The sequence below is a fragment of the Watersipora subatra genome, chromosome 3 (assembly GCF_963576615.1).
Source record: "Watersipora subatra chromosome 3, tzWatSuba1.1, whole genome shotgun sequence".
NCBI lineage: Eukaryota > Metazoa > Bryozoa > Gymnolaemata > Cheilostomatida > Watersiporidae > Watersipora > Watersipora subatra.
In genome coordinates this window covers 73,186,141-73,210,860 of record NC_088710.1, presented here as the reverse complement: position 1 = coordinate 73,210,860, position 24,720 = coordinate 73,186,141, and the positions used below count along the sequence as shown (strand labels likewise).

The window sequence follows — 24,720 nt, the reverse complement described above, 5'->3', positions numbered from 1 at the left end:
ATTTCATTTTCGTCATCAGTGTCTTCATTGGTGTCGTTCACTTGATCAGTCCAGAGGATGTCGTCTTCTGTTACGTCGAGGTTGTTACTGATAGAACATTTCTTGAAGGATTTTTCGATCATCGGCGCTTTTCGCTCATCGGCGCATCATCTTACGTTTGTTGACTGAAGACATTTTTGCGAGCAATAAGTGGAATTAAAAACAGTTAAAATCACCGCGATTGTCTTCCCGCTACCGAGTGTCCATTCCCCTCTCGTATACATGGTATACGGTATAGCAGTGGCCTGATAATCGGTGCTGCTTCATAGAAACACATGGCCCCTCGTGGTATGTTGCGATTATAAGACGCAGGTGAAATGTAGGCTGATTTTCAGGTCAAAAAAGTGCGTCCTATAATTGAGTATGTACGGTAGCTGAAATGTGAATTTTGTTGCAAGTCAACCTTTAAGGTTCCTGTTAGAGTTGTCATAGGTTTAATAATAAATAATTGCCAGTTTTTGCTAACAGAGTCAGTTTTTACTTTTAGGGGCTGACCTAGTGTGACTGTCATAACCTGCATGGACATAGAACACAAATATGCTTAACCCTTTCGCAGGCGAGCTTTTTGGGCTATTTGAGAGCCCCTCTAAGCAAATTAAATTTTCACAAATCGATTTAAAAAATTTATTGATACTCTTATTTATGATATTCTATACGTGTTTTATGTGTTTATGATACAGGTAAATACAAATAAACATGTTTCAAGTCAATTATTCTCAAACTGTATCTCTAGCTAAGGTACTTTTGGAAGCATTTGCCCTTGCAGAGCCCTACACCGCAGTCTTGACACCATGTGCTTATTCTTCTATAGCCTTGCCTTTGCCTATAGCCTTTGGATGACGCCGTGACAGTAAAAGAAAGCTGTTGCACTCTGGGAAAACATTCAGAAAGCAAAAACAAGCTGCAAACAAAATTCCCAATTTTATTTAAATATGTTTTTATTTCGGATATTTTGTTTGGTATTGCAAAAAAGATCGTTTTTTCTTCACAAAACGGCTTATTTTTTGATTGCTAATAGTGACCAATTTATTGTAGTTTACTATTGGTAAAAAAATTGAACAAAAAAGGCAATAATCCAACCAGAAATCAATTTTTTTTAAACATTCGTGCGATGTCATAATAGTCGCTCTGCCCATTATCGTCAGCATCACAAAACGACAATAATTTCTCTAAAGGACAGGTTTAGTGAAACGGGTGATGAGGCGTGATGATTAAAACCACTTCTAAATAACATCAAACCATTCTAAAACACTCACAGATGATTTTTCGATGGTTTTTAATTGGATAAAAAAATTTGCGTGACACTGCATGATGGGTAAAATCTGGCTAAATCGGCATAAAATTGTAAGGGAATATCGAGCAGGAATTACTATCTGTATTTACGACATCACGGGCAAAGGAGATCAAGGGATCTCCTCCGCCAAAAGAGGGAAAAAAAGAGGGAAGGAGAGGTTTCCGGTTGGAGGAGGTCGGCTGGATGGAAAGGAGGATCAGAGGCTACGACGTGAGGGGGGATTATTCTGGGTGCGGCTTATGGAGGAGGAGCGACTTACGTACGGATAATCAAGTAAGACCATATAGCTTCATATGGTGTCTGAATATATCGAACCTACAGGCGTCATCGTGTAAAACGTTGCTGTTTGTGTAACGGTATTTTACAACGGCGAGCTCGTGACAAGGTACAGATTCTCTGAAAGCTGTTGCGTTGAGGCATAAGGATCGGAGATTTGCTGAGATATCGGAGTGGTGCGTACTATTGGTTTAGTGCAATACTTTCCAGATTTTTGCTACCTTGACTCTTAATGACATAGTGAATTATTCTGCCACTTTTACATATTTTGGTGTTAACTAATTTGTTTTCTGTTAATCACAATCCGGCGTACTTTCTTGATTGAGTTGTACCGCCAGTAAAACAATATAGATTATGTCTGCTAGTGGTGAAACCAAGTCTGAAAATTTTGCAAAGCCCTTGGATTTTCACTCGGGCAACCTTGCTACTGCTTGGAAAATTTTTAAAGAGCAGTTTAATATATATGTGATTGTGAAGAAACTAAGAGAGCTCACTGTAGATGAACAGATCAGTCACATGCTTATGGCCATGGGTAGTGACTCGATACCAGTATACAATTCGGTCACCTTCGTGCCATCTGACGACGACAGAGAGAAAACCCTGGCCAACTGCATCAAATGTTTTGATCGTATTTTGAGCCTGTTAAAAATGTTATTTTTGAGCGCTCAGTGTTTAATAGGATGGTGCAACAGCCTGGCAAAATCTCTGCACCAGTTTATAGTTAAGCTCCAAGTCCAGAGTGAGAATTTCGACTACGGTGATATGCGAGATGACTTAGTAAGGGACAAAATAGTGATGGGAGTGCATGACATCGAGCTTCGCAAGTACCCGATTGACGTGCCTGATCTCACACTCAGGTTATGCATTCAAAAAGCGAAGCAATATGTATCAAACCAGGAACATGTACCTACGATGGCCTCTACATCTGGTGCTCTGGAACCTGGTAGAGAAGAGTATGCTAGGAATGTAGACTCAGTACAGCGGTATAAACCCAAATTGTCTAAACAAATGACTGACACTGAGGAAAACATGAGCAGTAACGCAAAGGACAAACCATGCTGAAATTGTGGAAAGTAGAAACATTTTGGTGGTCATTGCCCAGCAGAAAGATCAAGCTGCAAGAAATGCAGGAAAGTCACTGGGCAAAAATGTGCAAAGGAGCCCAGCAAGTATGTACACTGGAGGAGAATGACGATGGAGTAGATAGTTTGTTTCTAGGAAGTTACCAATGACTAAGCCGCATAAATCACATTGACGCCATCTCGGGAACTGAAAATGCCTGGTACGTAGAGTTAGAGGTGAACTCTAAAAATGTGAGATTTAAAGTACACTCGGGTGCTGCAGTTTCTGCCATACCAATTATTATATGCTCTTGGTTTGAAACTGACACCTACTACTCGAGAATTGTTCGGCGCTGGGAGCGCTAAGCTTAGAGTACCTGGAGTAGCTATCGTAGAATTGTCTCATGAAGGAACACGCCACAAAGAAAGGGTTTACGTCGTTGAAGGGCGAGCTAGTCCCCTGTTAGGCAAGCCGGCCATCAAACCACTGGGCATTCTCAAAGTGTCTTAAGTCGCGGAGGGTTCTTCAACAGGTTAGAAAGGGAGGTTTCCGTCATTGTTCTCAGGCTTAGGTACCATGAGATTCAGAGTTCATATTCAGCTGAAAGGACTCCTTTTGCTCAATCTACTCCCAAAACAATAGCTGCAACTCGGCGCCGGCCTTTACAGAAAGAGCTCTACCGGATGGAGAGGATCGGAGTTATTCAGAGGATAGAGGAGCCCACCGACTAGTGCGTTCCTTGTATAGTGGTGCCCAAGAAATATGGGAAAATCAAAGTATGCATAGATTTTACCCGCCTGAATAAAGCAATGAAGAGGGTGTACCACCCACTTCCAGCAACTGATGAAACAATAGCCAACCTGGGTAAGTCACGAGTGTTCTCGAAATTAGATTCAAACTGCGGGTATTGGCAGCTTCGGTTGGATGAAAGTTCGCAAAAACTGACTATTTTGATCACACTGTTTGGTAGCTGTTTCTGCAAGCGCCTACTATTTGGCATTCATCGGCTCACAAAATATTTCAAAGGGAGATGCAGAAGGCTCTGGAAGGTATCGAAGGTGTGTCGTGTCAAATGGATGACATCTTAATCCACACTGAGACAGAAGATGAACACGTCAGTAAAGTGAAAGACTTATCTCATCTGGCTTCTGCAGGCATTACTCTAAATGAAAAAAAACGTGAGTTCTCCCGAACTCGTGTCACCTTTTGGGGTCATGTAATAGACGAATCAGGGATACATGCAGATCCAGGAAATGTATCAGCTATACAAGATTTCCCTAACCAAAAAACAGGAAAGGCTTAAAGAGATTCCTTGGTATGGTCAATTATCTTGGTGAGTTTATGTCCACCCTAGCAGATGACACCGTCAAGATGAGATCTCTCAAGCTGGAAGATAATGATTGGTATTGGACATCTGATTTGACCGAAGAGTTTGAGGTGCTGAAGCGAAAGATCTTCTCATTCCCGGTGCTAGTCCCATTTGATATGAAAGCCGAGACTTGGCACTCCACCGACGCTTCCTCCTATGGTTTAGGAGCAGCTATTTTCCAGAAAACTGCTGATGGCTTAAGCCTAGAGTATTGATGTCGCGGGCCCTTACAGACACAGAAAAGCGGTCTGCCCAAATAAATAAAAAAACTCTGGCCATGTGTTGGGCAGCAGAAAAGTACTACTATCTAGCTGGCCCTGACTTCAAAATCAAAACTGACCACAAACCTCTGGTATCAATTATGGCGGAGAAAGAACTGTTTAAACTCCCGATTCGTGTACAGAGATTCCCTGGAGAAAAGTTGATAGTTGCCGATGCTTTGAGCAGAGCCCCAGCAGGAACAAAAAATGTGTCAGAACAAGAGCCTTTACTCATTCAGGAAATGATGAAAGAGCTCCCCATATTTCGAGCCAGAAGATAGCTACTCGGAATTGCCCTCTCAACAGATCCCATAGCTAATCAATTAATGATGTATATTCAAGAGGGTTGGCCAAAATACCGCGATCTGCCTCAATGTCTGAAAAAGTACAATTCGTTCAAAGAGGAATTGACTGTTGTTGGAGGATTGCTGTTTTATTACAACAGATTGTATATTCCCCGAAGCGAACGAGACAGAGTTCTGCAGGACATTCATAGTGGGCATCTGGGGGAGAACCGCTGCCTCAGAAGAGCCCAGAGTGTGATTTGGTAGCCAGGGATGTCTCAGGACATCAGAAAAATGGTAAAGCGCTGCAACACATGCCTTCGCTTTAGGAAAGTACCTACTGAGCCATTGATCCTTACTCCTCTCTGAGAGACCCTGGTGGCAGCTTGCAATGGATTTCTGCACCGTTGATGATAGAGGCGATGAAAATTTAGTTATTAGTGACGATTATAGCCGGTTCATGGTCGCTGAAAAGTTTCCCCGAGCCACTGCTGCAGATCTGTGCAGAACTGTCAACAAGGTCATATGTACATTAGGGGTACCTCACATCATTGTATCAGACAACGGTCTACAGTTCATTTCTGAAAACTTGAAGAAATGGGATATTATTCATCAAACCAGTTCCCCTAGAAACCCCCAAGCAAATGGTCATGCAGAAAGAGTGGTGCAAACATTCAAAAAGCTTGTGGTGAAAAATGTTGAGATTGAATCTGCTATTATGTGCTATAATGACAGTCCTTTGCAGAATGGCTATACCCCTGCCCAGCTGCTCATGGGAAGAGGGTTGAATTCAATAGGCTATCTCGTCAACAGTCCAGTAGATGTAAAGAAGTTCCGTGCTTATTAAGCTTACAACAGAGATAGGCAAGTTCATACTTTCAATCAACGGCACAGGACGGTTGAACGGGACCAAGTACCGGTCGGAACTCGGGTGGTTCTCAATGACCCCTCAGCCAAACCGTTGAGGGCTGTTGTAATGGTGTCTTCTGGCAGAGAAGTTGCGTTGAAAACTGACAGTGGAGCCATGCTGCGCAGGAACAGAAAACTAGTGCAGATCGATGACCCCACTGAGTCATCCCAATTGAGAAGATATGTATATCAAGAGAAGACAGCTCCCATTCTACACTGAACACTAGAACTGAAGCGAGCACCAGTCAGGTAAGCATTTTACCTAGGAGAAAAAATTTCACAGAGACTGGACCTCGGTAGTCGCCTGTGCCGAATGCGCCTGCTTCTGCACCTCTACAGTTACAGACTCCTCAAGTGAAGAGGACTGTTGGGCGGTCACCTCCCTCGAGATGCAGTTGTTCTCCGCAGGCACCTACTGCGGCTCCTACTCAGAAGCACAAAGAGGGTAGTGGATCAACCAGTCTCAGCCATCAGTTTCAGCCATCCGTTTCAGCCAGCACTCATCTCCTCTAATAATCATCGTCAGAGTGTACAGACCCATCAGACATGGGCCGGGAGAGTTGTAAAACCTCCAGATAGACTCAACCTGTAATGGGTTATTCTTTTGTTTTGCAAATAATGTCTATGTCTCTATACTCACTGACTTTCATGTGGTTAACATTGTTATTCTACTAATTTCGAGTTTTTGTTTTCCCCATGATGTGGCGACGTTTTTAAAGATTTGAATAAATCTGGAGGGGAAGGTGTAAGGGAATACCGAACAGGAATTGTGTTCATGATGTTCACTGTTGCATTTAGCACAAATACAATGCGTAAAAGTTTTGCTCGCTAAACGCAACCTTCACCCTAAAACTAGTCGTTTATCTACCATCGTAAATGTAAACCGTTTTCATATACATGTACTTCGAAGTATCAAGACCGCACTAAACAAGAAACTACTATTAGCATGAGGCAGTTATTAATTGTTTCTATGGTGTCGCTTTCAAAGTTTTAACAAAAAGCCAACTAAAAGCTTTGGAGTGTGACAATGAGAAAATTAATTGTTATTGATGTAAATGATTCATTATTAATACAATTTTATGGACACTTTTCTATTGATCAATTGATATTATGGACTCAAAAAAATAAAATGATGAAAAAATGGCGGTGAAATGGAGGTGGCATTCAATAAGATTGGGGCTCTATTTTTCAATCCTTCTCTCAGAGTGGCGGTCAATTGGAAGAGGCATTCAATAGTAAAGGTGACATTCAATTAGAGGTTTTATGGTAGTTGCCTCTATAACAAACAATGAGAACTAGGAAACAGTATGCATCCATTTCAAAGAAGCAGATTTCTATTCCAAAAAATGTTGCGTCTGTTATGCATAGTATCATGTACGCCGGATTCTCATTTAAAGTTATGTTAACTCTTTTGCTATTAGTCATTTTTGTATTTGTTGCTTTAGTTTCGTTATCATCCTTTTTATTGTTCAAATATTGGTCATGGACCATAACCACGGAATTTATAATGCTAAGAATGCATTCAGTACAACTGTATTTATATGTGACTATATTCCTGTTATGCACTGAACTGACTAGAGTGACTAGGCTATACCTAAAAACAGCACACCTTAACATACAATGATACCTCATCGATAAAATTTACATATAGATAAAAAGGAGAGAGGCTGTCGTCGATTGTTATGTATGATAAATTTGATTACAATTAAAAGCCTAAAATGTTTCATTAGAAACATGGTGAGATTTCTAATTTTTTTCGAACTTTCGTTTAGGTCTCAGCATGGATAATCAGAACATGAACTTTTCAAGACTACTCATTATGAATCTTCAAATACTGTGTATCCATTAAATAACCTCAAACTTTAAAAATCTTAATCCTGCTACTAATGGCACATCATCATTGTGTAAATGATCATATGATTTACGCGTAGCTATAATACATTGAACACATGTGCTGCAGGTGATGAGATGTTTTTAAAATAAGGGTTATGCATGTAGTACAATATTGAGAAGTGTTAATTTCTAGGATTGGTACTCTAATTGGAGTTAAACATTTGATTACATTGCACTACACTTGTGTTCTGTTCTTTACTATTCATAAATGACTTGCCAGAAAGTATAGACTGCTCCATAGCTCTGTTTACCGATGATACTTCTCTCTATTAGGAAGTCTCATCCACCCTAGATGTTACATTATTCCAGGTAAAAACTATCTTAACTTAGAGCATGGGCAGCAAAATGGGAATGGAAATCAATGTCAACAAGAGCAAAACCTTAGGGTTCAACATCAACGATGTACTCGACTCGAGCAAGCAGCAGAAAGGCGGTATCTAGGAGTGACACTACTTGGGAATTTGAGATTCAATAGGCATATACAGTCTAAAATTACAACACCAAAGAGGCAACTAGGCATGATCAAGTGTGCACTTCATTGGGCGGCCCAATGGTCTAAGTTTTTAGCATATAAATCTCTTTGTCTGCCTTATCTTGAGCACACAGCTGCAGCTTGAGATCCACATAAAAAGGGCGAAATAGCTAGTTTGGAGCAGGTTCAAAACCAAACGTTAAGGTTTAGCAGATAGGTTAAGGGATGGCAGGAATCAAAGGCTAGAGGAATAACTGATACCATGAAAAACTTGATACTATCTCGCTACAACAAAAAGACAGCCACAGCAACTATGTCTGCTAATGAGAATTCTCAGCAAGGAAGAGATCCATTCTGCACTAATAAAGTCATACAATTAAATTATGAATCGACCAGACAACTTTATTGAGACTAGGGCTCAGTGTCTGGGCCAGCCCATCTCAGTGCAAACAATCAGCAGGCTTTATCATAATAGTTTTCTACCAAATACTACTAAATAGCTCAAAGAAACCTGCAAAAACAAAAACCAATCACACAGACCAGCAATGCGCTACACTTCCACACAAGCTGAGTTTGCCTGTACAGGCTGTAGGGTCTGAATAAATGCTAAATATCAATCTTGCTTTTGAAAGCCTGACCTAAAATTGTTTCTACCGGCATTTATTCGAGGCAGACTTCTTACACCGTTAAGTGGTTTTACATTGTTGTATGGAAATTGTGCAAATACAATATACCAATAGGGAATGCAGCCAGACCACAGGAAAAGCATAAAATGCGTACAAGCAGCAAGACGCCTAAAAGATGTCAAAAGATCCAATAATTGAAAACGTCAAAAGAAAATTAGAAACTTCAGAATTGGAAGAAATCAGTCATGGAAACTGCATCAGCACCGTCTGTGGAAACCACCAAAGGGAAGTGGAAGCAATTAAACCTACTAATCACCTTCACCAGAAAACCACCAGAGAAACATTAGAGACGAATCAAATGAGTGCACACATATAGATCTGCCACCCCTGTCAAACATGACCTAGATACCAGGAGTAAGTCACGAGCTCCACCCTACACGCCGACATCACGTGCACCAGCTGAAGACTTACGCAAACAATATATCTTCATACGCCTGACAGAAAACATTGAACCTTAACACTCAACCTACATCCCCAAGCTAACCATCCCACATGCCAGACATCTATAAAAGAGAACAGCTCCAATGACTCAGTGTAATAAAAAAAATGGAGGATAAGTACGACACCGAGTTTCCACCATTGTCGTCGCAGAACAAAACCCTTAAAACGGAAATGATAGCCCTAAAAAGGGCTGAGGTGGTTGGTGAGACTACTGGCACTCAAAAATCGATTTTGACTGGTAGCCCGAGAGGGTCACTGTCGTCCCCGATAGGATCTACCGATGGGCGAATGGTCTTAGACCCGACTTCATGCTTGTAAAAGCGAATGAGCTGTCAATCAGTGTGTACCCGTAATTGTAGACGTCAGAATGCGCAAGAGTTGATGACGTCTTTTCTAAGCCTATAATCCGGCAGCTTCAAATTGCTAACTCAACGGATCTATATTACGTTCATCGCAATTCAGACAAATTTGAATAGTCATTTATAAGGCGCACGCTTAACACTTGTTCAATGTAGAGTGTATGTATGTGTGATACTAGCAATTTTTTTTATGTTAACCATTTATTACCATATTGTTCTAAGATTTGCATGTTACTATACAGACACAAAAAAAATTATTAATACTCGTATTGCGTGATTAGTTAGTGACAAATGTTATCGTTTTTGTATTCGAAATATGTTATTGTGGAATTGGTTGACCTGATTACTGTGCAGCCAATCAATTTGTGGATTTTTCTTGGGATTGCTATATAACCTGCCAGTTTGATCATTGTTGTGGTGTTACTGCTTGGTACTGAGAGATATAACACCAATAAAGATACTGCGTTCTTTATAATAAGCTCTGTTTGATTTTCAAAAGCAAATAGGGTATAAAATTCTTGTCACTGTTTCTGCCTTTAGCATTGTGATATTAGCCAGCGTATCATAGCTGCCTTCACTATAAATGCTATTGACCGAACATCAAGAATTATTGCGCTTGGCTTGCTAGGGTGTAACAATTGAGAGAAGTCACCTTCGAGTCTGTTTATCGGCTCACCATCGAGTCTGTTTATCGGCTCACCATCGAGTCTGTTTATCGGCTCACCATCGAGTCTGTTTATCGGCTCACCATCGAGTCTGTTTATCGGCTCACCATCGAGTCTGTTTATCGGCTCACCATCGAGTCTGTTTATCGGCTCACCTTCGAGTCTGTTTATCGGCTCACCATCGAGTCTGTTTATCGGCTCACCATCGAGTCTGTTTATCGGCTCACTCTCGAGTCTGTTTATCGGCTCACCATCGAGTCTGTTTATCGGCTCACCATCGAGTCTGTTTATCGGCTCATCCTCGAGTCTGTTTATCGGCTCACCATCGAGTCTGTTTATCGGCTCACCATCGAGTCTGTTTATCGGCTCACCTTCGAGTCTGTTTATCGGCTCACCATCGAGTCTGTTTATCGGCTCACCATCGAGTCTGTTTATCGGCTCACTCTCGAGTCTGTTTATCGACTCACTCTCGAGTCTGCTTATCGGCTCACTCTCGAGTCTGTTTATCGGCTCACCCACAAGTCTGTTTATTGACTCATCAAGTTGTGTGAACTCGCTCTTGAGTTGGGAGTTGTCTATCCTTGTCGAGTAGAATTTACTACACTGGTGGCAGCGGTGGGATATTTCTGCTAGAGCAATCTAGACGAACCCAGAATGCCAACACGCACTCGACGACAGAGGTTAGAAAAGGAAAGGTTAGAGAAAGAGAGGCTAGAAATGGAACGGGGGTGTCGTGACCATGACAGTGGTGATGAGGAAGAAATAGGGCGACCACACATGAAGGCAGCTGTCCCACCACATCATCCAATCCCCGCACCAACATTTGATGGAACAGAAGATGTAGACACATTCATCACTAGCTATGAAGCCATTGCTAAACATAATAGATGGAGTGATGCTGAGAAGAAGCTGCGTCTTCGGCTATCCCTAAAGGGCCCTGCTACAATGGGAACTAATGGCGACTCATGTGAGGAAGTGTACGATAAGCTACAATCGCAGTATGGACTCACTACAGATATGGCAAATACTCTTTTGCGGGGGTTGAAGTTAAAACCTAAAGAAAGCGTTCATAAATTTGGGGAAAAAGTAATGACATTGGTGAAAAAGGCGTACCCAAATTTAACGACTGATCAACAGGATCAACAAGCGAAACAGGAAGTTCTGTGTGCAGTGTCAACAATGCCACAATTGGCATGGACATTACGGTTGTCACCACCAAGTTCTCTCGCAGAGGCAGTCGATATCATCCATAAATATCGCTCAATGACAACTGCCGATGTAGGGATCCACCGGTTAGAGACAGAGGACGTCCAAGACCTGAAGAAGCAAATAGAGCTGCAGGCTGAAGAGTTTCGCAACTCTCAAAAGGAAATGCTGGATAAATTTGCTTCCATGCAAATGGAACTAACCCAGAAATTGGTGGAATCACAAAGACAGTTGGCAACCTCCCAGCGTGAGCTGTTAAATGGACTGGCGGCTAACCGGAGGCCTCGAACCACCAAGGACATACGCTGCTACAATTGCCAGGGTTTAGGACATATTTCTCGTGACTGCAGACAAAAGAAGGCGGGAAACGAATCAGTTCAGCAGTCATAGGCCCCGGACAAGCTGAACCAAACCTAAGGGGTGACACACTAGTTAGTTTCTGTCAACCTTCCGAGGCCACATCGTATTATGTTCGGGCTCAGGTAGGAAAGACAAAATTTACGCTTCTTCTCGATAGTGGTTGTTCCCGATCCATAATTCCTAAAAGAGTCCTACAACAGCTACCCCCGTCTTCCTTCACCCACCCCCTACCTGTTGAAGGCCAGGGTGTGCTTGCAGATGGCCAACGAATTCCATTGGAAGGGACAACAAAAGTCACATTGAAGTTGGGCAATGAAGTATTTGTAACGAACTTCATCATTGCCGAAATAGATAACCATATCCTGCTGGGTTTTGACTTCTTCAAGAACTTTAACTGCCAGATTGATTTCAAGAACAATCAGCTGGTCTGCCAAGGACAGAAGATCGATTGCTGCGCTGCCAACGGAGAGCCCTTGCAGGTCAAGGTCCAGGCCAAATACACTACATCCATTCCACCCCGTAGTGAGAAGCTCGTTCAAGCTAGGTTGAATCGCGTTTGGAGGCATGGGGCAGCGTGTATAGAGCACACTGGAGGGCTGCCAGGGCTAGTAGTGGCCTCATCCATACATCAACCGAAAAATCAAGATGTCTGTATACGCATAATGAACTATTCAGAGGCGGAAATTGAGCTGAAGTCGGGACAGGTCATCGCAAGCTGTTCCATAGTTGGGGCGGTGGAAGATAACCCAAACATGGGGCCGACCAACGGAGCGCTTCCGGAAGACCTTGAGAATGCTTTTCAACAATGGTGCCATAGGTTGGACGATAACCAAGTAAAAAGGGCAATGGGATTATTGCAGAAAAATCAGTCAATTTTCAGTACAGGCAAGTATGATCTCGGAAGGACAGCTGTTGTCCAGCATACCATTCCTTTGGTTAGAAATGCACGACCCATCAAACAAAGGCCTTATCGGCATGGCCCGGTTCAAGAGGCAGAAATCGAAAAGCAAGTGCAAGAGCTCAAGGAACATGGCCTAGTCAAGGAGGGCCATGGCGCTTGGAGCTCCCCAGTTGTGTTGGTGAAAAAGAAAGACGGCAGCTGGCGCTTCTGTGTGGACTACCGTAAGCTGAACGAACTCACCACCAAGGATGCATACCCTCTCCCTAGAATTGATGATAGCTTGGATGCCTTGGGTGGTAGCAAGTGGTTCAGTACTCTAGATCTTGCCAGTGGCTATTGGCAAGTGGAGCTAGAAAGTTCTGCCAAGGAAGCTGCCGCTTTTACTACTAGATCCGGTCTTTGGGAGTGGCAAGTTCTTCCCTTTGGCCTTACCTCAGCACCATCTACATTCGAACGATTAATGGAAACAGTTCTACGGGGCTTGCATTGGCGCACACTGTTGATCTACCTAGATGACATAATTGTGTTCTCTGCCGATTTTGACACTCACCTAGAACGCTTAGAAGAGGTCTTTCACAGACTCCAGGCTGCCGGATTAAAGCTGAAGCCATCTAAATGCACGCTTTTCGGGGAGAGGGTACATTACCTGGGGCATGTGGTGAGCGCTGATGGGGTGGAAACCGATGCGACCAAAATTGAAGCTGTTAGCGAATGGCCCTTGCCCAAGCATAAGTCTGATGTCAGGGCCTTTCTGGGCACTTGTGGGTATTACCGCAGGTTCATTGCAAATTATGCAGAGTTATCTCGACCACTCAGCCAGTTGTGTTCTACCCGAGCAGAATTTTGCTGGGACAACGAGTGTCAGCATGCCTTTCAGACTCTCAAGAATCATCTGACAACTGCGCCGGTGCTGGCCTATCCGGACTACTCGAAACCATTCATTCTAGATACGGACGCAAGCCAAGTGGCTTCTGGAGCGGTCCTGGCACAAGAACAAGGTGGTCAAGAGAGAGTAATTGCATACTATTCTAAGATGCACTCACCGGAAGAAGCGAACTATTGTGTGACGCGGCTGGAGCTACTGGCTATTGTGAAGGCCCTAAAACATTTCCGTCCGCAACTATATGGACGGAGAGTTGAGATACGCACTGACCATGCCAGCTTGCCATGGTTACTGCGAGCTTCAACGCCGACAGGTCAGCTAGCCCGATGGTTCGAGGTACTCTCGGAATTCGAATTTACCTTGAAGCACCGCAAGGGGCTGAAACATAATAATGCAGACGGACTAAGTCGGCAGATCTGCCAAGATTGCAAGCAATGCCAACGCTACCTTGTTCGCGAAGCATCCCAAATGCAGCCAGTACGCATTGATACAGTATCCACTCATCTAGCGGGACAGCAAATTGATTTGGCCAAGGCTCAGGAGTTGGATGAGCACATTGGCGATGTGTATCATGGGGTCCGGGAACAGAAACCCCCTTCAGACCGGTACCTGGGATGGCAGGCAGAAAAACTAGTTAAATTATGGGAGCACCTAAAATTAGACGAATCTGGTGTGCTGCACGTAGAGTTGCCTTATCAAAGTAGACGAGTCTCAAGGGTGATATGTCCCCGTGTTAAACAAGCAGAGGTAACACAGACCGCGCACCAATCTGCCCATCTTGGTTTTAATAAGACCCTGGCCATAATCCGCCAAAATTGGTTTTGGCCTGGCATGACGAGTTATGTCAGGAAGTGGGTGAATGGATGTGTTGCTTGTCAGAAAGCAAAACCAGCACGCCACCGACACTCTGATCCCCAAAACAAGCTGGGGGCCGGAAGACCCTGGCAGGTTATTGCGGTAGATTTATGTGGGCCCCTGCCAGAGACTACCGACGGTAACACCCAGATTTTAGTCCTCGCAGATCATTTCACCAGATGGTACGACGCCATTCCAATCCGTGATGGGCAGGCCTCAACAGTAGCTAAGGTTCTAGATGAGCGAGTGTTTAGCTACTTTGGGATCCCTGAAACAATACACACGGACCAAGGAGCACAGTTTGAGTCAGCTCTATTTAGGGCCTGCTGTGAATTATGGAACTGCAAGAAAACCCGTTGCGCTCCCTATCATCCCCAGGGAAATTCGATAGTGGAAAGATTGAACCGGACACTGGGAAATTCCTTGAGGGCTATGCTGGCCGAGTCAGAACACCAGGAATGGGATCGCCTAGTGCCCCAAATCATGCGGGTCATACGGGCTACGCCACATCGAAGCACTGGAGAGACGCCCAACTCATTGATGCTAGGGCGAAATGTCCGACTGCCGCATGACCTCCTGGTCAACTACCCAACCGGGTTGGATTTTACAGAGGATGAGTATGCTGCACAATTACAAAAAGACATGCAGACCGCATACATAAAACTACGGCAGCATCAAAAATGCAAACCTCGGACGAATGACAGTGAAGAAGAGCCAAAATTTGTCAAAGGTGATCAAGTCTGGCTCAAATCATACTTTAAGACAAAAGGTAGAGGAACAAAACTTCAACCCAAGTATGTTGGGCCTTACCGCATTACAAAATCTCTGCCCTATCAAACGTACGAAATGGAGCGAAATGGAAAATTGTCTGTACAGCACGAAGGCCGGATTAAACTGTACCAGGAAGCCGGTACAAGCGCTCCTCCAGGAGAGAATGCTCGGGCCCGCAGACCAAGCTTTGGAGGAAGTGCAGAAGATGTAGCAACTAGTTTTGAGCCCGAACCCCCTGCCGCGGAAACGTCGGTGAAGCCAACCAACCCTGACATAAAGCAGCGACCGTCTAGGGTAACCAAGAAGCCAATGCATCTACAAAATTATTGGCTCAACAGAATGCAAACAGACAATGATAAGCTATCAGCTATTCTGGGGCAGAATTCTGTCTTAGGAGGGGACAGTGTAATAAAAAAAATGGAGGATAAGTACGACACCGAGTTTCCACCATTGTCGTCGCAGAACAAAACCCTTAAAACGGAAATGATAGCCCTAAAAAGGGCTGAGGTGGTTGGTGAGACTACTGGCACTCAAAAATCGATTTTGACTGGTAGCCCGAGAGGGTCACTGTCGTCCCCGATAGGATCTACCGATGGGCGAATGGTCTTAGACCCGACTTCATGCTTGTAAAAGCGAATGAGCTGTCAATCAGTGTGTACCCGTAATTGTAGACGTCAGAATGCGCAAGAGTTGATGACGTCTTTTCTAAGCCTATAATCCGGCAGCTTCAAATTGCTAACTCAACGGATCTATATTACGTTCATCGCAATTCAGACAAATTTGAATAGTCATTTATAAGGCGCACGCTTAACACTTGTTCAATGTAGAGTGTATGTATGTGTGATACTAGCAATTTTTTTTATGTTAACCATTTATTACCATATTGTTCTAAGATTTGCATGTTACTATACAGACACAAAAAAAATTATTAATACTCGTATTGCGTGATTAGTTAGTGACAAATGTTATCGTTTTTGTATTCGAAATATGTTATTGTGGAATTGGTTGACCTGATTACTGTGCAGCCAATCAATTTGTGGATTTTTCTTGGGATTGCTATATAACCTGCCAGTTTGATCATTGTTGTGGTGTTACTGCTTGGTACTGAGAGATATAACACCAATAAAGATACTGCGTTCTTTATAATAAGCTCTGTTTGATTTTCAAAAGCAAATAGGGTATAAAATTCTTGTCACTGTTTCTGCCTTTAGCATTGTGATATTAGCCAGCGTATCATAGCTGCCTTCACTATAAATGCTATTGACCGAACATCAAGAATTATTGCGCTTGGCTTGCTAGGGTGTAACAATTGAGAGAAGTCACCTTCGAGTCTGTTTATCGGCTCACCATCGAGTCTGTTTATCGGCTCACCATCGAGTCTGTTTATCGGCTCACCATCGAGTCTGTTTATCGGCTCACCATCGAGTCTGTTTATCGGCTCACCATCGAGTCTGTTTATCGGCTCACCATCGAGTCTGTTTATCGGCTCACCTTCGAGTCTGTTTATCGGCTCACCATCGAGTCTGTTTATCGGCTCACCATCGAGTCTGTTTATCGGCTCACTCTCGAGTCTGTTTATCGGCTCACCATCGAGTCTGTTTATCGGCTCACCATCGAGTCTGTTTATCGGCTCATCCTCGAGTCTGTTTATCGGCTCACCATCGAGTCTGTTTATCGGCTCACCATCGAGTCTGTTTATCGGCTCACCTTCGAGTCTGTTTATCGGCTCACCATCGAGTCTGTTTATCGGCTCACCATCGAGTCTGTTTATCGGCTCACTCTCGAGTCTGTTTATCGACTCACTCTCGAGTCTGCTTATCGGCTCACTCTCGAGTCTGTTTATCGGCTCACCCACAAGTCTGTTTATTGACTCATCAAGTTGTGTGAACTCGCTCTTGAGTTGGGAGTTGTCTATCCTTGTCGAGTAGAATTTACTACATCAGCATCTCTATCCCCATCTCTATCTCCAGCTCTCTCTCTCTTCCCGAGGGCCTCCTTGGATGCTTTCCCATCTGCCTGCTGAGAAGCCTCTCTCTCGCTTCTCTACCAATGGAGCCACCTTCTTCATCGGCTGAGCCTCTTCTACACCACTATCTCAACTGCTGGCACTCTCTACATATAGCCTCTCACGACTTTCGTTTGGCTGTCAAAACTCACAGCTGTACAGGACTGATCAACAAGCATAGACGACCGTTCAAGTAAGGATGCAATTTTTATTAGCTTTTCTGATTGTTTGTCATTAATATTATTGTTTTAGAATTTTGTTAATTGTGTATTTCATTGTTTGACATATAGAATAAAGAAGTAAGTTTGACTGGTAGATATTAGTATTGCTTACAATAGCTTAACACCTTCACTTGTATCTGAACCAGTAATAATCCAATTAGTTCCCACAAGCTAAGCAAAAGTACACAAACTAAACATACATACCTGCCAACTCTCACGCTTTGGGCGTGAGACTGACACAATCACCTCAAAGGAAAAAATGAAAATGCATGAGTTTTTTGCCCCAATTTCCACAATTTTTCATATACTATCATTGATACATCAATTGCCCCAAAACCAAATCTCACGCATTGCTCCACTCTTGGGTTGGCAGGTCTGTAAACATAGTCAAAATAGAATAATATGACAAGCAAATTCAACACTGATGTTGTGTGTGAATTCGGATGAGTTACGCATAACATAATATTTCCACAACCACGCATAACAACATGAAAAAAATCTACGAGGTAAACGCATTTATGTTGTACTACACCTCTGCTACGATTAGAAAAACACGTGAATGATTACAAATACTGGACGCGTAGTCCGGTCAAATAGAGCGAAAACTACTACTAGAATAATCCAACAAGAACTGTAATATAGGTAACATTATCAATTATTAAACATAGGCGATAATGGGCAGTAGGAAACAATTATGGATCTGCGGTAAAACAGGGCTGCATAAGTTAACTCATGCGAGCGTTTCTACTTCGAGCATTGATACTAGACACAATCATACTTTCAATAAATGTTCAGAGCTCACATACACAGAAAAATTGCCTTTTTTAAATTGTTTAGTTTTTTTGCTAGGTATGAGTGAAATTATTTTATTATTTGTTACTAGGAGAATTACGAGACCACATTCTTGTTTAAACATGGCGATGTACGATGTGTACTCGCATCCAGAGTTTCGGAGATACAGAGCTTCGATATGCTCAAAAGCCTCCATTTTTATGTTGTTCATGTATCTTTTTACATTTATTATTCCTATTCTTATCATATACAGAACTAACGGTAAGTATTAAATATATTCTCTTCTTTCGGACGCACTAGAGCAGGAACAAGTGGTGCGCCTCATAAATTAAAGTCATTAGCCAGCATTTATCAGTAATGTCTTACTATGTCACGACTATATGTTATAGAGCAGCATGTTAGAAGCATTGGTATGTTACGAGAGCAGTTAGCAAGCAATCTTTGATTTCATTTCTCTGACAGTTTGTGGTAGGAAGCTGCTATGATACACTGATTTGTTGACGAATATTGTAGGAGGTTCTCCCCTTGCTGCAGCCCTAGTTGTCACCATTTCAGTAGGGTGGTCTTGTATAAGTTCATTATATGAGCTTGACAAAGCATTATGGTTTTCTTTATTAGACAAAATGCGGCATAAGAGAGTATTTCTTACTTTCATACGGCTATATGCAAGTGTATCAATCCCGAGCTTTCCTCAAGCAGCAGTAATGCTTTCTCTTCTCTTGATGTTGGCAATATAACTTATGGCTTTGTTCTGCACCATCCCAATATCTTGAACTAACTTGTTGATGAGCGTGTCCCAAACTGAGCTGGCATATTCAACATGGGGTCTACAAAGGCTTGTATACGCTAGAAGTCTGGCTTTCTCTGGAGCATGGTGGAACGCACGTTTGATCATGCCAAGTTGACGATTTGCTTTGGATATTTTATCCTGTATATGCGATTTAAATTTTATGTCTGATTGTAGTATTACGCCAAGATATTTAGTTTTAGCAACGATCTCAAGAGGATTGTTGTCTACGTGGTAGTCTGGCGGAAGAGATGTCGCAGAAGGGTTAAATGCCATTATCGAGCATTTGCTTACATTAAATGACATACACCATTTGGATGACCAGGCTTGTAAGGCGTCTATGTTGCGCTGGAACTTTGTTTTATCGCTGGCAGTATTGACTGACTGGTATATTAGAGTATCGTCAGCAAACAGACTGGTATTGCAGTTGACAACATCTGGTAGGTCGTTTATATATACGAGAAACAAAACTGGGCCAAGCAAAGATCCTTGGGGATATTCCTAAAGGAATATATTAAATATATTCTATTATATATTATCGCTCAACTGTTCATTAATTAATTATTCCTACATTAACCCCGTTATAATTAACTTGTGGGGCGCAAACAAAACGCTTTGAGTCATAAAAACAATCTTTAAAGATTTGAAGTCATTTAAAAAAAATGGGCAGTTTCACGATTTGTTGTGAATGGTTTCAACGCTTTGCCTGCAGGTGAAATAGGAGGCGGGTAGGCATGTCATTATTAAATAGGATTTGCATCTAAGCCAACTGATGCTAAATATGATTGGCACTCATGTCAAATTGTAATTTTAAGGTTTGTTAGTGTTTGTTTGTACAATTATGCCACTAAATTGTATAAATGCAACTGTTTAAGATATACTTGTTTTGGTCTGGGTATTTATTATAGCTTATTCTTATGATTATCTCATGATGTTAGTTTGTAATGCTGCTCGTGGTAAATTCATTCCGTATAAATTAAAGCAACATAGTCATTGATTGTGATTAAATCAGGCTAAATTATGGAGGTAACTATAGAAGATATCCTTTAGAAATTGATTTTTACCACCTATCAACTTTGTCTGAATATGAGATGTAAAACTTTCAAGTTGGAAAGTTACCACGAAGCGCCTCTTTAAAATTTTTGTTTTAGTTTATACATGTAGACATGTTTAATAACAATAGGTATAGAATAGTAAATTTGCACAACATTTTCAACCAAATGTACTGGTTAAGCAACCTGTTACAGTGCCAAAGGTAGGAATAGTACTACATATATGTATATATTTAGCCGAAGACATGTCAGAGAATGCTTCATAATTTATGATATAATTTGAACAACTCTGATCTTAAACTGCATGCAGAACATGCAGAAGCAGATACTAACATCAGCTGCAAAAGATCTCTTACGGTTTTTTGAAGCTTCCATTTGTAACAACAGATGTTTTATGTAGGGCTTTTGATAATAACATCAAGAAGCATCAGTAACATTTTTGAATAAAATCAAAGTAAAACCAATCCATTTCACTTAAGTTTTGTGTTTATGGTATCTGCTTTATCGGTTATCTGTTTATCGAGATTTCCAAAAAATTTTTGCGCAAATTGCAAGGTTGCCTTTGAGTTTAAATGTTGAGGACTAGCACTCTTGCCTTCTCTCATACAGGCTTGTCAAATTAATTGTACTTGTAGCCCACCATTAAGATTGAGTTGACTCCTGATCTTATCCTAAAGACTAACCAATAAAGCTTGGTTAGCTATGGTTAGCTTGGTTAGCCAATAAAGCTTGTACAGCTTTATTGGCTTACCAATAAAGCTGTACAAGCTTAAAAACAGATATAATTTATCCTGTTTCTAAGCTTGTACAGCATCGTAAAAGTAAACCATGAGAAACTTAATCATGATTTATTTTATTTACTGCAATATCTATACTGTACTTAATATCTCTAGTAGCTTCATATTCACCAGATATACAAATTTCACAAACTACACTCAACCAACCTTTTAGAGAGTGCGGAAAGTGTTTCCTCTCCAATGACATCATATCTTGGGTGGTCTTCAGATGTTAACCATTCACCGCTACTAACGTTAGCTCTTACCAAAAGAGCTGACAATGGTGATTCTCAATGAAAATTGGGCTTTAAATGCAGCAATGACCTAGAGTTTTTCAATAGGTTTGGAGGGTAGTCTGTCAGCTAACCACGTAACTTCTTTTCTATAGGTCTATCAGTTTAGAATGAAACATGAGCATCAATGTACGTTTTCGTATGAGCAGAGCCCTGCTGAAATTAAGTGCAGAAATAAAGAAGAAAATATCACTGCTTACAATGTTAGAAACTTCATTTTTGTCTGTCTTTATAAACACACAAAGTGTTTTCTACATACATCTAGATTTGATCTTTTGGTAACTTTTTAAATCCTTGCACTTTTTCGACACTAAATGATTGTTTGTAAAAGCTAGCGTGGAGGTCACTCTGGAAAACAGTTTGCGGTTGTCTGCAATCGAGGTTACACCGCACAAATTTAACAGACATTTTAGCACATCCCACACTTCCCAGCACAATGTCTTATTTAGTTGGCAACAAAACTGAAGTCAGTAAACTAAAAGGTTCTTGGTAAGCATTTGACAAAACCCTGTAATCAATGGATTCAGTTTCAACCTAGGTACGAGTAAAAGCAAAATCTAATTCTAATGGCAAGCTTTTGAGATGTTAATATTCGTGTAGAATGTATGCATAGGGAGTACATATAGTATTGCTTGAAATTAGTTTAAATTGTTTGAATCAAATAAAGGATACTTATGAAAAATTTTAAAAACTTCTAGACTTTTGTCTTGTATGTAAATCTTTCTTACCAATAGAAGCTGGTGAGTTAAAAAGCTTGAGAGACCATTTCACAACTCACGTAGAACTTTGAGGTTAAGCTGACTAGGGTTGTCTGCACTTGCTGGGTTTCTTTGAAAAGTGTCTGCTTATTTAAAGGTCTCTGGATAACTACTTGGACTGTGGAAGAGCAGCCAGAAATAAAGTTCAAACATCAGGTCATTACATTTGCTGACATTCGTGACAGTAGATATGTGAATCCTTCCTTCCTAGCTTGGAGCACATACCCACAATTTAATATCATCCATCAAGCCAACTTGAGAATTCCAGCAATTAAGGTAAAACATTTCATCTCAGCATCTCGATCAAAGCATTCAACTTCTACAAACTCTACCATATTCACATTGTACATTGAATAGCATTAGCAGGTTGTAGAGGTCAGTCTCAAAACTTTTTTTTTATCAATTTCTCATTATAATTATGGCCATAAGCTATGTCACTACTCAACAAGGATAAATAAATTACTAGAGAACAGAATCAGTGACAACAACATGTTGTTTTTAGTCACGAGAAGATGATGCCAACAGGGATGGAAAAAATGATGTGCTGTACTTCGACATGGAAATTCCTGTCAACAACACAGAGAACATTCACAAGTTTCAGCTTTTGCTTTTCTTTGAATGCAGGCTTAAGGTACGTATATTACGTTACTAACAGTAGTATCAGGTACTGAGTTACTAACAGTAGTATCAGGTACTGAACTACTAACAGTAGTATCAGGTACTCAGCTACTAAAAGTAGTGTCAGATACTAACAGTAGTGTCAGGTACTGAACTACTAACAGTAGTATCAGGTACTGAGTTACTAACAGTAGTATCAGGTACTGAACTACTAACAGTAGTATCAGGTACTCAGCTACTAAAAGTAGTGTCAGGTACTGAGTTACTAACAGTAGTATCAGGTACCGAGTTACTAACAGTAGTATCAGGTACTCAGCTACTAAAAGTAGTGTCAGATACTAACAGTAGTGTCAGGTACTGAACTACTTACAGTAGTATCAAGTACTTAGCTACTAGCAGTAGTATCAGGTACTGAACTACTAACAGTAGTATCAGGTACTCAGCTACTAAAAGTAGTGTCAGGTACTGAGTTACTAACAGTAGTATCAGGTACCGAGTTACTAACAGTAGTATCAGGTACTCAGCTACTAAAAGTAGTGTCAGATACTAACAGTAGTGTCAGGTACTGAACTACTAACAGTAGTATCAGGTACTCAGCCACTAGCAGTACTGTTGTCGTCAGCCTTATATGCACATGTATTAACCGCAGGTTCCAAAATTATATTCTACTTACAGGAATTAGCCTTAGTAACTTTTGAAGCCATGGCTGTAGTAAGTGGGGAATCCTACCTATCAGGAGCTGCCTATACCACTATCGGAGAACTATGGCTTAAACAAAGACACCCACTGGTTCACAAAGGCACCGACAATACATGGAGCACCAGTGTTGTTGATAGCAGCTCACTAACACCCAGTGATTACGATTTGTCTTATCTCTTTAAAGGTTACTCATCACGAAATTGTGAGTATGTTACGAATTGTACCTACTGCATTACGATTTATATTGTTATTTTATGTTCCACTCTTGATTGATACGAACATGTCTTCATTATAGTGACAGCAAGCTTCGTATCAGAATACTCAATATGGACAAGCGGAAGGCCCAGCGGAAACAGGTTCATGATATCTGTAGAAATGCGGTACCCTGAGCAAAATGTGCTATATTACACAGGATTCTGGCAAATGTTTAAATATGCATTAGTTCAATATATCGCCATTTTGCTAGTGTTCGCTTTTCTCTGTGAACGACTGAAACTATTTGTCTTTTCTCATCAGCTCATCAACACTGTCATGATCAAACCTTACAAGAACTGCTAGAGACACTCTACGGTGTTGACATTGGAAGACAATTACAATGTTACCTAAACTGTCAGTTGTGTTAAAGAGTTGTATGTAGTATAGTTGTCTTTAGACTGGCAGAGTACATTTGTGTAAGCTGATTTGAACTGTATTCTTTTGCGAGCTTCATGATGTTCATAATAACAATATTCTGTGTGCTATGGACAATCTATTTAGTCCATCTGCAGCCTTTCATAACTCCATACTGATAAGATATCCTCCATACTGTAATTAGCAGTGCATGTGAGACATTACAAATATGTTACTAAGAAATCATATCATGTGTAACCTAGTCAATGTATCCATACCATGTGTTACCAGTAGTCAATGTATCCATACCATGTGTTACCAGTAGTCAATATATCCATACCATGTGTTAGTAATAATATGTTCATACAATGTGTCACCAGGAGTCAATGTATCCATACCACGTATTACCAGTAGCCAATGTATCCATACCACATATTACCAGTAGCCAATGTATTCATACCATGTGTTACCAGTAATCAATGCATACATACCATGTGTTACTAGTAATCAATGCATACATACCGTGTGTTACTAGTAGTCAATGCATACATGTCGTGTGTTACTAGTAATCAATACATACCATGTGTTACCAGTAGTCAATGCATACATAGCACGTGTTACTAGTAGTCAATGCATGCATACCATGTGTTACTAGTAATCAATGCATACATACCATGTGTTACTAGTAATCAATGCATACATACCATGTGTTACCAGTAATCAATGCATACATACCATGTGTTACTAGTAATCAATGCATACATACCATGTGTTACTACTAGTAGTCAATGCATACATACCATGTGTTACCAGTAATCAATGCATACATACCATGTGTTACCAGTAATCAATGCATACATACCATGTGTTACTAGTAATCAATGCATACATACCATGTGTTACTAGTAGTCGATGCATGCATACCGTGTGTTACTAGTAATCAATGCATATATACCATGTGTTACTAGTAGTCAATGCATGCATACCATGTGTTACTAGTAACCAATGCATACATACCATGTGTTACTAGTAATCAATGCATATATACCATGTGTTACTAGTAATCAATGCATACATACCATGTGTTACTAGTAGTCAATGCATGCATACCATGTGTTACTAGTA

General features: G+C 41.2%; 2 protein-coding genes across 2 annotated transcripts in view; one reads left to right on the top strand and one right to left on the bottom strand.

Moving 5' to 3' along the window:
* Nucleotides 1-20,506, bottom strand: part of LOC137389607 (tRNA (guanine(37)-N1)-methyltransferase-like) — a 31,542-nt gene extending 11,036 nt beyond the window's left edge. The window contains exon 1 of the mRNA XM_068075666.1: nucleotides 20,483-20,506. Within this exon, the coding sequence (XP_067931767.1) occupies nucleotides 20,483-20,485 (3 nt within the window). The 5' untranslated portion in view covers nucleotides 20,486-20,506. The remainder of the gene's footprint in view (nucleotides 1-20,482) is intronic.
* On the top strand, nucleotides 18,120-24,011 carry LOC137389608 (transmembrane protein 231-like). The gene is made up of 5 exons (XM_068075667.1): nucleotides 18,120-18,264; nucleotides 21,767-21,945; nucleotides 22,172-22,300; nucleotides 22,963-23,188; nucleotides 23,282-24,011. Exons 1-5 carry the CDS (start codon nucleotides 18,126-18,128, stop codon nucleotides 23,542-23,544), a joined length of 936 nt encoding a protein of 311 aa, XP_067931768.1. The 5' UTR covers nucleotides 18,120-18,125; the 3' UTR covers nucleotides 23,545-24,011.
* Nucleotides 24,012-24,720: the final 709 nt, after the last annotated feature.

Coding starts and splice junctions, on each gene's coding strand:
- LOC137389608 (XM_068075667.1), top strand. CDS start 18,126: ATGGCGATGTACGATGTGTACTCGCATCCAGAGTTTCGGAGATACAGA. Junction 18,265..21,766: donor TATCATATACAGAACTAACG/GTAAGTATTAAA, acceptor GCTTATTTAAAG/GTCTCTGGATAACTACTTGG. Junction 21,946..22,171: donor TGAGAATTCCAGCAATTAAG/GTAAAACATTTC, acceptor TGTTGTTTTTAG/TCACGAGAAGATGATGCCAA.